The 12,910-nt window shown below is 38.4% G+C and overlaps 1 protein-coding gene across 1 annotated transcript; it reads left to right on the top strand.

The window, feature by feature from the left end:
• Positions 1-8,610: 8,610 nt before the first annotated feature.
• On the top strand, positions 8,611-12,624 carry LOC147361827 (phosphorylase b kinase regulatory subunit beta-like). Its single transcript, XM_086328621.1, is given in 2 exon segments — positions 8,611-8,674; positions 8,773-12,624. Coding segments are annotated over 2 exon segments (3,285 nt in total). The 3' UTR covers positions 11,994-12,624.
• Positions 12,625-12,910: the final 286 nt, after the last annotated feature.

Genomic DNA, 12,910 nt, shown 5'->3' with positions numbered 1-12,910 from the left:
CAGATGAAGTACAGTAGTTATTTCTAATTCGCACAAAGCTTTTATAAGTGTGTGGAGAAGCACACTTGGAAAGCAAATGACTTATCCAATTTTAGGCAGCTAACAAATGACAAATGCTCATTTCAACTATGAGTTATTTGAAAAAACTTGACAGGATATGGATAATGCACGAGAAGTAAAAATGCACATCTCACAGTTTAACAAGTGAAGAAAATCTCATTGTCAATGTGAAGTTTTTAATGGGGAAACTAAAATACTAGAACAAGGGTCCATAGATTACAATCATCTATGGATAAGAGTTTGGAGCTTGTGCACTTAAAAAGGAAGAATTAAAGTTTCATTTTACCTAACCTCTAACAGAAATATATTGTTTCTTTCAAAGATAAGCGAAGTGAAGTGAAGTCGCTCAGTCATGTCTGACTCTTTGCGACCCCATGGATTATAGCCTATCAGGTTCCTCCGTCCATGGGATTTTCCAGGCAAGAGTATTTGAGTGGGTTGCCATTTCCTTCTCCAGGGGATCTTCCCTACCCAGGGACTGAACCCAGGTCTCCTGCATTGTGGGCGGATGCTTTATCCTCTAAGCCACCAGGGAAGCCCTTTCAAAGGCAATAAACAAAAGTAGCATTATATATATCAGCAATAATAGTCAAAGAAATATTAATATCAACCTTTGTAGATGTCTCAAATCATTATTTCTACTCATCACTGCTTCAAAATTATCGTTATTAAATGTATTGCTATATCTTATTTTATCACATTAACTTGTATACCTATAATTCTTTTTTTTTTAACTTGATAAGTCAATTTTATGTGATATGTTTCTTTTGCAAAGTTATAGCTTTTATTTGGGCTTCTCTGGTGGTTCAGTCAATAACGAATCTGCCTGCAATGCCCAAGACCCAGGTTTGATCCCTGGGTTGTGAAGATACCTGGAGAAGGAAATGGCAGCTCACTCCAGTATTCTTGCCTGGGAAATCCCATGAACAGATGAGCCAGGTGGGCTACAGTCCATGAGGTCACTAGAGTCAGACATGACTTATGAACTAACCATTGACCTACCTTTTATTAATGTATTTAAGAATTATTCTGAAAAGTGGCTCATAGTTCTCACAGGACAGTCTAAAGAGCTCATGTAGAGATTTTTAAGAATCTTTACTAGGGTACAGGGTACCTGAAAACATGCAAGTTTAACAAATACATCCAAAACATGGGATGACTTATTAAACAACTACAAGTTTAAGACTTTATTTTTTTTCACAGGTTGCAAAGAGTAACACAGAAATATAATTACACTATTTGTAATCTAAAATTTCTGACATCTTATGACTGAGCTTAAAATCATGATATGGGGCTAACACTGTATCACAGTGAGCCAACGGATCCCAAGATACCAACTGAAAGCATGTATTAGATTTCTTTTTTTTGAGACTATATTTATTAATTACTTACTATCATGGTTTTTTGGTCAGAAGAGAAATGAACTTAGGAAAATATCCAATCATTTTGAGTCATCATGACTTTTATGCATTGGATCCATAGGAAAAAAAAGATATAAAAAAATAAGTATACATAAAATGAAAAGCACATGACTGCATTAAATGGGAATAGAGTTGAATGAGCAATATTCCTTTATGAAACAAAATAAAAGCTTTGTTATGCATATGAAATGTTTCTTGCTAACCTGAAAAGGTAAAGGTATTTTGTTGAGTAGTATAGGGCTCCAAGATGGAAGATACCACTTGTTAAAGGAAAACTTGGGTAGCAACCAGAAGTTTGGTTTTCATCCTGTTCAGTCTTGAGAATCTCACTGTCTATGAAACTGCTTGTGATGAATCAGGGGCATTTCAGAATTAGATAATAGAGAGGTTCAGTGAACTGTAATGTGCATTAAGAAATAGAGAATTTCTGTGCTACCTTCACAGAAAATGTCCTTTGGTTCCACTGACATATGCTGTCACTGACCTGTATTAAACATAAAATGTAATATTGATTTTTAAATGCACTTTTAAATGTATTCTATGCATACTGCTTAGATGAGAGATCTTCTTTTGTACTTACAATAAAACCTTGGTATTTCTACATGATGACTCCACTTACTGATTTTAGATTAATTCTTTACCAAGCCACAGTGATTTAATGATTTAGCTAAATATATGAAATTAATTAACTCTCACAACTTGCAATAGTTAAGATGAGTGCTCTTTAAGTCAACTTTTGCTACATATTCTTAATTTGACGTAAACACTAGCACTAAAAATATATTTTTAAAAAATCACATTTGAGGAGATAAACCTTGTGTGAATTGACAATGAAATATTTCCAAATTAAATGAGCCCCTGTGGTCACTTGCTTGCTGTGACTTTGCTGAGTAACAGTGGTGGTGGTTTAGTTGCTAAGTTGTGTCCAACTCTTGCCACCCCATGGATTGTAGCCTGCCAGGCTCCAGTGTCCATGGGATTTTCCCAGGCAACAATACTGAAGTGGGTTGGCATGTCCTTCTCCAAGGAATGGTAGCATTATTTTAAAATATTATTTTAAGAAAAAAAGTTGTCTTGTTTTACAATGTTCTTTGTTTAATTATTTTAACTCTTTTTAAACATATGTTAAGTAACAAGGTGACACACTCCTGGAGAAGTCAGAATTTATGTCAAAATTCCTCATATTTAATAAGGAATATAATAATATATTAACCATTAGAAAATACCCACATTATCAACAATGAAGAACTGGTTGGTGAAAGCATACAGAATGGCTAATAGGCAATTAAAATACTTAAAATATTTTTTTACATGTAAGACAATGAAGGAAGGATGGAAGGAAAAGAGGAAGAAGAGGAGGAGAGGAGGAAAAAAGAATGCTTCAGTTCAGTTCAGTCGCTCAGTTGAATCCGACTCTTTGCAATCCTATGAATCACAGCACATCAGGTCTCCCTGTCCATCACCAACTCGCAGAGTTCACTCAAACTCATGTCCAGCCGTCTCATCCTCTGTCCCCTGCCCCCATTCCCTCCCAGCATCAGGGTCTTTTCCAATGAGTCAACTCTTCGTATGAGGTGGCCAAAGTACTGGAGTTTCAGCTTTAACATAAGTCCTTCCAATGAACATCCAGAACTGATCTCCTTTAGGATGGACTGGTTGGATCTCCTTGCAGTCCAAGGGACTCTCAAGAGTCTTCTCCAACATCACAGCTCAAAAGCATCAATTCTTCAGTGCTCAGCTTTCTTCACAGCCAACTCTCACATCCCTATATTACCACTGGAAAAACCATAGCCTTGACTAGACGAACCTTTGTTGGCAAAGTTTATCTCTGCTTTTTAATATGCTGTCTAAGTTGGTCATAACTTTCCTTCCAAGGAGTAAGTGTCTTTTAATTTCATGGCTGCAATCACCATCTGCAGTTATTTTGGAGCCCCCCAAAAATAAAGTCTGACACTGTTTCCAATGTTCCCCATCTATTTCCCATGAAGTGAAGGGACCAGATGCCATGATCTTCATTTTCTGAATGCTGAGCTTTAAGCCAACTTTTTCACACTCCTCTTTCACTTTCTTCAAGAGGTTTTTTAGTTCCTCTTGACTTTCTGCCATAAGGGTGGTGTCATCTGCATATCTGAGGTTATTGATATTTCTCCCGGCAATCCTTATTCCAGCTTGTGCTTCCTCCAGCCCAGGGTTTCTCATGATGTACTCTGCATATAAGATAAATAAGCAGGGTGACAATATACAGCCTTGACATACTCCTTTTCCTATTTGGAACCAGTATGTTGTTCCATGGCCAGTTCTAACTGTTGCTTCCTGACCTGCATATAGGTTTCTCAATAGGCAGGTCAGGAGGTATGGTATTCCCATATCTTTCAGAAATTCCCACAGTTTCTTGTGATCCACACAGTCAAAGGCTTTGGCATAGTCAATAAAGCAGAAATAGATGTTTTTTCTGGAACTCTCTCGCTTTTTCCATGATCCAGCAGATGTTGGCAATTTGATCTCTGGTTCCTCTGCATTTTCTAAAACCAGCTTGAACATCTGGAAGTTCACGGTTCACATATTTCTGAAGCCTGGCTTGGAGAATTTTGAGCATTATTTTACTAGCATGTGAGATGAGTGCAATTGTGCGGTAGTTTGAGCATTCTTTGGCATTGCCTTTCTTTGGGATTGGAATGAAAACTGACCTTTTCCAGTCTTGTGGCCACTGCTAAGTTTTCCAAATGTGCTGGCATAGTGAGTGCAGCACTTTCACAGCATCATCTTTTAGGATTTGAAATAGCTCAACTGGAATTCTATCACTTCCACTAGCTTTGTTCATAGTGATGCTTTCTAAGGCCCACTTGACTTCACATTCCAGGATGTTGCCTCTAGGTGAGTGATCACACCATCATGATTATCTCAGTCATGATGGTCTTTTATATATAGTTCTTCTGTGTATTCTTGCCATGTCTTCTTAATATCTTCTCTTTCTGTTAGGTCCATACCATTTCTGTCCTTTATTGAGCCTATCTTCGCATGAAATCTTCCCTTGGTATCTCTAATTTGTTGAAGAGATCTCTAGTCTTTCCCATTCTATTGTTTACCTCTGTGTCTTTGCATTGGTCACTGAGGAAGGATTTCGTATCTCTCATTGCTATTCTTCGGAACTCTGCATTCAAATGGATATATCTTTCATTTTCACCTTTGCTTTTTGCTTCTCTTCTTCTCACAGCTATTTGTGAGGTCTCCTCAGACAGCCGTTTTGCTTTTTTGCATTTCTTTTTCTTAGGGATGTTCTTGGTCCCTGTGTCCTATGCAATGTCATGAATCTCGGTTTATAGTTCATCAGACTCTCTATCAGTTCTAGTCCCTTAAATCTATTTCTCACTTCCACTGTATAATCATAAGGCATTTGATTTAGGTCATACCTAAATGGTCTAGTGTTTTTCCCCACTTTCTTCAATTTAAGTCTGAATTTGGCAATAAGGAGTTCATCATCTGAGCCACAATCAGCTTCCGGTCTTATTTTTGCTGACTGTATAGAGCTTCTCCATCTTTGGCTGCAAAGAATATAATCGGCCTGATTTCAGTGTTGACCATCTGGTGATGTCCATGTGTAGAGTCTTCTCTTGTGTTGTTGGAAGAGGGTGTTTGATATGACCAGTGCGTTCTCTTGGCAAAGCTCTATTAGCCTTTGCCCTGCTTCATTCCGTATTCTAACGCCAAATTTGCCTGTTACCCCAGTTGTTCCTTGACTTCCTACTTTTGCATTCCAGTCCCCTATAATGAAAAGGACATCTTTTTTGGGTGTTAGTTCTAAAAGGTCTTGTAGGTCTTCATAGAACCATTCAACTTCAGCTTCTTCAGCATTGCTGGTTGGGGCATAGACTTGGATTACCGTGATATAGAATGGTTTGCCTTGGAAACGAACAGAGATCATTCCGTCGTTTTTGAGATTGCATCCAAGTACTGCATTTTGGAATCTTCTGTTGACCATGATGGCTACTCCATTTCTTCTGAGGGATTCCCGCCCGCAGTAGTAGATATAATTGTCATCTGAGTTAAATTCACCCATTCCAGTCCATTTTAGTTGGCTGATTCCTGGAATGTCGATGTTCACTCTTGCCATCTTCTGTTTGCCCACTTCCAGTTTGCCTTGATTCATGGACATAACATTCCAGGTTCCTATGCAATATTGCTCTTTACAGCATTGGATCTTGCTTCTATCACCAGTCCCATCCACAACTGGGTATTGGTTTTGCTTTGGCTCCATCCCTTCATTCTTTCTGGAGTTATTTCTCCACTGAACTCCACATTGGGCACCTACTCACTTGGTGAGTTCCTCTTTCGTATCCTATCATTTGCCTCTTCAAACTGTTCATGGGGTTGGTATACAAAAAAGGAAAGTCAGAATTGAGTGATATGGAAAGGGGAGACCTTAGAAGCACACCTCATCAGCACACTTCATCAGCCCTGGAAATCTGATAAAGTGGAGTAAATTCAGTTCCCTCTCCAACCTGTGTGAAAAGTTATTGGCTAATAGAAATGAATTACCAGGAAAATAAAAATTAAAAGACACAAAAATATAGTTTATTTTTTATCAGCAGACACAAACTTGCATTTCATAGATACAATCATAACTAATATAACAAAAGGAAAAAGAAAAATCTTGCAAACCCATGAACCTATGCATACCAGAAATTAGCTAAATTTAAAATTCTGGCATTCTGAAATTATAACTAAACAAAGTGAAATAGCACCCTTTTTGTGGGTGTTTGTATGTGTGTTAGTTGCTCAATCATGTCCAACTCTTTGCAACCTCATGGACTGTAGCCCACCAGGCTCCTCTGTCCACAGGATTTTCCAGGCAAGAATACTGGAGTCGGTTGCCATTGCCTTCTCCAGGAGATATTCCCAACCCAGGGATTGAACCCAGGCTCCTCATGGCAGGCAGATTCTTTACCATCTGAACCAACAGGGAAATACAGCACATTTTATATTAAATATCTATTTGGATGTTTCAGTAGCTCAGTTTTGTCCGATTCTTTGCTACCCCACAGACTGGAGCCTACCAGGCTCCTCTGTCCATGGAATTTTCCAGGCAAGAATACTGGAGTGGAGAGCAACTCTATTTACATCACTTGAATTAACAGTGTCCCAATTTTTAAAGATTTCAATATAACAAATGAACTTGCTTCTTTATTTTAAACTTATCTAATTGAAAATGGATTGATAGTGGTGCTACACCAAGGGAATGTTTCAATTGCTTCTGTCCATTTGAAAAGTGGTTTTAACAAAGTATAATTCAAAAGGCAGAAAGCCACACATATTTAAAGTATGTAATTTGATACATTTTGACATACTTACACACCACTGAAATGTCATCACGATCAAGATAATCAACAGATGGAACACCCAAGAAAGTGTCTTCATCTTTGGTATACTCTCTCCCTACAGCACCTCCTCTCTGGTCTCCTAGAAACTACTCATCTGTCACAGCAGGTTATCTTACAGTTTCTACAATTTTGAGTAAATGGAGCTGCGTGTTGTGTACTCTCTGTCTGGATACTCTTACACAGGATAATTATTTGGGGATTTATTCATGTTGTTGCACATATTAAATGTTCAGTCATTTTTTATTGCTTAATAGAATCACATTTAATTGTTATACCAAAACTTGATTATCCATTTACCTTTTTTCCAGATTATGGTTAATACAAATACAGCTCTTATGTGTGATTGTCTTTGTAAAGACCTAGGGTTTGATTTCTCTTGGGTCTAGGGGTAGGATGTTTGGCTCAGAAGATAAGTGTTTGCTTAGCCTATACTAAACTCTTTACGAGAATGGTAGTGCCGCTTTGTATGCCCTCCAGCGGTGGGTGAGCTTTCCACTTCCTTCATAGGTGAGAACTGGCACTATTTCAGGCTCTGTGTCAACTCCAAGTACTGTATTACCTATAAAAACAGATGGCTGTTTCCCCAGCCAAGAGCAGTTTTTTCATCAACATGAATTAAGCAGTGCTCAGCTAAAACTTTGAGGAGGACTCTTTTTGAGCATTTCTCTTATGTTGGCCACACTATTCTGCAAACGAGCTGCCTTGTCTTCTACGGACTTAATTCCATAATTTTCACCTCAGTAACTAGTAGAATTCAACCTGGGCTCTGAATTCAACACAGCAGTTAGGAAATTCTCTCAATGTGGTAAACCGAGACAATCTTAGGACATGGCTCATTTGTTTCTCATCTCTTAGGGATCACTGCTCTTCATTTTCTGATCTCTAGTATCTTTATTCCATTGTTAGATATATTTTATCTGTTTTAGCAAGGAGAGTCAATCTGGTCCAAGTGACTTCATTTTGACTAGAACTTAGTGTTTTCTAGGAGAGTTTAATACTTACAAATATAGAAATTTTCAAGTACAACCTTCTAGAGCAAACATGATGGAAATTGAAGAAGACAGTCTTTAAAATTTAAGAATCTTAATTTATAATTATATGTACCATATATGAAAATAAGTAAGTTAAGTTATGGGGCTTCCCTGGTGACTCAGTGGTAAAGAATCTGCCTGCCATTTCAGGAGACATTTCAATCTTCCCAGGTCAGGAAGATTTCCTGGAGAAGGGCATGGCTACCTACTCCAGTATTCTTGCCTGGAGAAGCCCATGGATATAGAAGCCTAGGGGGCTATATTTCACTGGGTCACACAGAGTCAGATACGACTTAGCGACTAAACAACAAGTTAAGTTATATTTTTTAAATTAATCTTAAACCTTTCCTCAAGGTCCTCTTTCAACATTATTCTGTAAATCTAGGTTAAAATTATATGTACTTGATTCATTTACTATTTGAATGGATTTTAGGTTCATGATTTTCCTGTATAAATATGTTTAATTTGATGTAAACTGCAAAGTGATTTTATATGGTATTTGATGATAATGTATGTACATGATTATCTATTTCATTGTTAAATCACTTAAATTATGAAATGTGTCATAACTTGCTATAGAAACTGTGGCTTCCTTTTTTAAGGAACCTCCATACTGTTCGGTTTTAAGGACACATGAATTGGCTCAAGGGCTGTAACTGGCCAACTCTTGGGTAAGTAAAGGTTAAAAATAATTAATACTAAGGCGGCGGCCCGAGCACGATGGCGGGACTCATGGCCGAAGTGAGCTGGAAGGTCTTGGAGCGAAGAGCCCGGACCAAGCGCTCAGTTTTGAAAATTGCTATAGTTTAGCCTGCGACGCTTATGATTAGAGTCAACAATTTGAAATGGCCAGCTCACCTGATCCAGTCGTCCCTTCTCCACCAGCTTTCATAAGGTCAGGCTCAGTTTATGAACCTCTGAAAAGCATTAATCTTCTGAGATCTGATGAAACTCTGTGGGATAAACTGGATCACTATTACAGAATTGTCAAGTCAACATTGCTGCTGTATCAAAGTCCAACCACAGGTCTCTTTCCCACTAAAACATGTGGTAATGATCAGAAGGCCAAGATTCATGACAGTCTGTACTGTGCTGCTGGTGCCTGGGCTTTGGCTCTTGCATACAGGCGCATTGATGATGACAAGGGAAGGACCCATGAGCTGGAGCACTCGGCTATAAAATGTATGAGAGGAATTCTCTACTGCTACATGTGTCAGGCCGATAAGGTCCAGCAATTTAAGCAGGATCCACACCCAACAACATGTCTTCACTCCATTTTCAATGTACATACAGGAGATGAGATCCTCTCCTATGAGGAACATGGTCATCTTCAGATAAATGCAGTGTCCCTCTATCTCCTTTACCTTGTAGAAATGATTTCCTCAGGACTCCAGATTATCTACAACACTGATGAGGTCTCTTTTATTCAGAACCTTGTATTTTGTGTAGAAAGAGTTTACCGGGTGCCTGACTTTGGTGTCTGGGAAAGAGGAAGCAAATATAATGATGGCAGCACAGAGCTGCATTCGAGCTCTGTTGGCTTAGCAAAAGCAGCTCTAGAAGCAATTAATGGATTCAACCTCTTTGGCAACCAGGGCTGTTCTTGGTCAGTTATATTTGTGGATCTCGATGCCCACAATCACAACCGGCAGACTTTGTGCTCATTGTTACCCAGAGAATCAAGATCTCATAACACAGATGCTGCCCTGCTCCCCTGCATCAGTTATCCTGCATTTGCCTTGGATGATGAAGTTCTCTTTAGCCAGACGCTTGATAAAGTGATTAGAAAATTAAAAGGAAAATATGGATTTAAGCGTTTCTTGAGAGATGGATATAGAACATCATTGGAAGATCCCAACAGACGCTACTACAAACCAGCTGAAATTAAGCTGTTTGATGACATTGAATGTGAATTTCCCATATTTTTCCTTTACATGATGATTGATGGTGTTTTTAGAGGCAATCCCAAGCAAGTAAAAGAGTATCAGGATCTTCTGACTCCAGTACTTCATCACACCACAGAAGGTTATCCTGTCATACCAAAGTACTATTATGTGCCAGCTGATTTTGTAGAGCATGAAAAAAGAAACCCTGGTAGTCAGAAGCAATTCCCTAGCAACTGTGGCCGTGATGGAAAACTGTTTCTTTGGGGACAAGCCCTTTATGTCATTGCAAAACTCCTGGCTGATGAATTAATTAGTCCTAAAGACATTGATCCTGTTCAGCGTTTTGTCCCTCTACAGAATCAATGAAATGTGAGCATGAGGTTTTCCAATCAGGGTCCACTGGAAAATGATTTGGTTGTTTATGTAGCACTCATGGCAGAAAGCCAACGCCTTCAAGTTTTCCTCAACACATACGGTATTCAGACTCAAACTCCTCAACAGGTGGAACCCATTCAGATCTGGGCCCAGCAGGAGCTGGTGAAAGCTTATTTCCATCTGGGTATCAATGAAAAATTAGGACTCTGCGAAAGGCCAGATAGACCTATTGGCTGCCTTGGTACATCAAAGATTTATCGCATTCTAGGAAAGACTGTGGTTTGTTACCCTATCATCTTTGACCTTAGTGATTTCTACATGTCTCAAGATGTTTTGCTGCTGATAGATGACATAAAGAATGCACTCCAGTTTATTAAGCAATACTGGAAAATGCATGGATGTCCACTTTTCCTTGTTCTCATCCGGGAAGACAATATAAGAGGTAGCCGATTCAATCCCATATTAGATATGCTGGCAGCATTTAAGAAAGGAATGGTTGGAGGAGTCAAAGTTCATGTTGATCGTCTACAGACACTAATATCTGGAGCTGTGGTTGAACAACTTGACTTCTTACGAATCAGTGAAATAGAAGAGCTTCCAGAATTTAAGAGTTTTGAGGAATTAGAAGTTCCCAAACATTCAAAAGTCAAATGACAAAGCAGCACCTCCAATGCTCCCGAACAGGAACAGAAGCCAGATGTTACCATGACTGAATGGAGAAACAAACCCACCCATGAAATTCTTCAAAAACTGAATGACTGTAGTTGTCTGGCTAGCCAAGCCATCCTACTGGGTATACTGCTCAAAAGAGAAGGCCCCAACTTCATCACAAAGGAAGGTACTGTTTCTGATCACATTGAGAGAGTCTATAGAAGAGCTGGCAGCAAAAAACTTTGGCTGGTGGTGCGCCATGCAGCAAGTCTTTTAAGTAAACTAGTGGACAGCCTGGCCCCATCCATTACTAATGTTTTAGTGCAGGGCAAACAGGTAACTCTGGGTGCCTTTGGGCATGAAGAAGAAGTTATCTCTAATCCTTTGTCTCCGGGAGTGATTAAGAACATCATCTATTACAAATGTAATACCCATGATGAGAGGGAGGCAGTAATTCAGCAAGAACTGGTCATCCATATTGGCTGGATCATCTCCAATAATCCAGAATTATTCAGTGGCATGCTGAAAATACGAATTGGGTGGATCATCCATGCTATGGAGTATGAACTACAGATCCATGGTGGAAACAAGCCAGCCAGAGACTTATATCAGCTGTCACCCAGTGAAGTAAAACAGCTTCTATTGGATATTCTCCAGCCTCAACAGAATGGAAGATGTTGGCTGAACAGGCGGCAGATCGATGGCTCTTTGAATAGAACCCCCCCTGGGTTCTATGACAGAGTATGGCAGATCCTGGAACGCACACCCAATGGAATCATTGTAGCCGGGAGGCATTTGCCCCAGCAACCAACCCTGTCAGATATGACCATGTATGAGATGAATTTCTCTCTCCTTGTTGAAGACATGTTGGGAAATATTGATCAGCCAAAATACAGACAGATTGTCGTGGAGTTACTAATGGTCGTATCCATTGTACTGGAAAGAAACCCTGAGCTAGAATTTCAAGACAAAGTAGATCTTGACAAACTGGTGAAAGAAGCATTTCATGAATTTCAAAAAGATGAGAGTTGACTAAAGGAAATTGAAAAACAATATGACATGACTTCCTTTTACAACACTCCCCCTCTGGGAAAAAGAGGAACATGCAGCTATTTGACAAAGGTGGTGATGAATCTGCTGCTGGAAGGAGAAGTCAAGCCAAGCAATGATGACCCATGTCTGGTTAGCTAGTGAGGAACGTGGTAGAGACTTTGTTAAGACAGGTTTTCCAGCAGTGTGTTGTTTGTGTTGAAGTTTAATCAAGGCAGCCATTAATGAGTGGGCTGACCATGCTGGTGAAATGGTCGCCACACCCTTGGTGGGATTATTGGACTTTTTGCATGCCATAACCAATCTAATGGTAAGAAATGCTTGTAATCAAGTGAAAATAAGTTCTCCTGATTATGCCAACTACAGTAATAATCTTTACTGAGCAGCAGTAATAGTTTATTAATTGAAAGTTTACCACTGCGTGTTTTCTGACTACATAACTCTTCAAATTGGGCCTTTGCTCATTTTGGATTAAATTCCCACCTTACTGCCAATTAAATTAATTTTCCAATGAATAATGCATACTGGGAATGAAAGTATATTGAAAAAATGGTGAATTCTTTTTAAGTAACATGCTTCTAGAACAAAATATTAATATGCATCATAAAAGCAAAATCAACCAGCTGGTATTTTTATTCTCAAACTGAATTATTGGTAATATTTTAGAATACAGAGCTATTGTAGAATTTTTACCTTGTAAACATTATTATGGTTTTGTATTTGTGCTAACTGTAGGGGTTGGACTAAAGTAATAAATCTATACCTTATCAAATATTTTCTTTGTGCCCTTAGTAAAAATAATATGAACTGTTAACCTAGTTTGTACTCATAAAAACAAAATTAAAATCATTAAATTTTATTTCTGAATTAGTAAAAATAATAATAATAATAATTAATACTATGAATAGATTATAGTCCATGGAACAATACAGTCCTCCAAAAATCATACTTAGGTAAATAAAATGAATTAAGTGAAAGTTTGAGGAAGGTTAGAAAATATATAAAGATTTAATTTTTTTTCAATTACTTACAAATTTAAAAAATAAAATATATAACTT

Source organism: Bos grunniens, chromosome 12, assembly GCF_055505025.1.
Source record: "Bos grunniens cultivar Pamir isolate PY7600 chromosome 12, Bosgru_T2T1.0, whole genome shotgun sequence".
Taxonomy (NCBI): domain Eukaryota; kingdom Metazoa; phylum Chordata; class Mammalia; order Artiodactyla; family Bovidae; genus Bos; species Bos grunniens.
The sequence above is the reverse complement of the archived record's forward strand: the minus strand, read 5'-3'. Positions and strand labels throughout refer to the sequence as shown.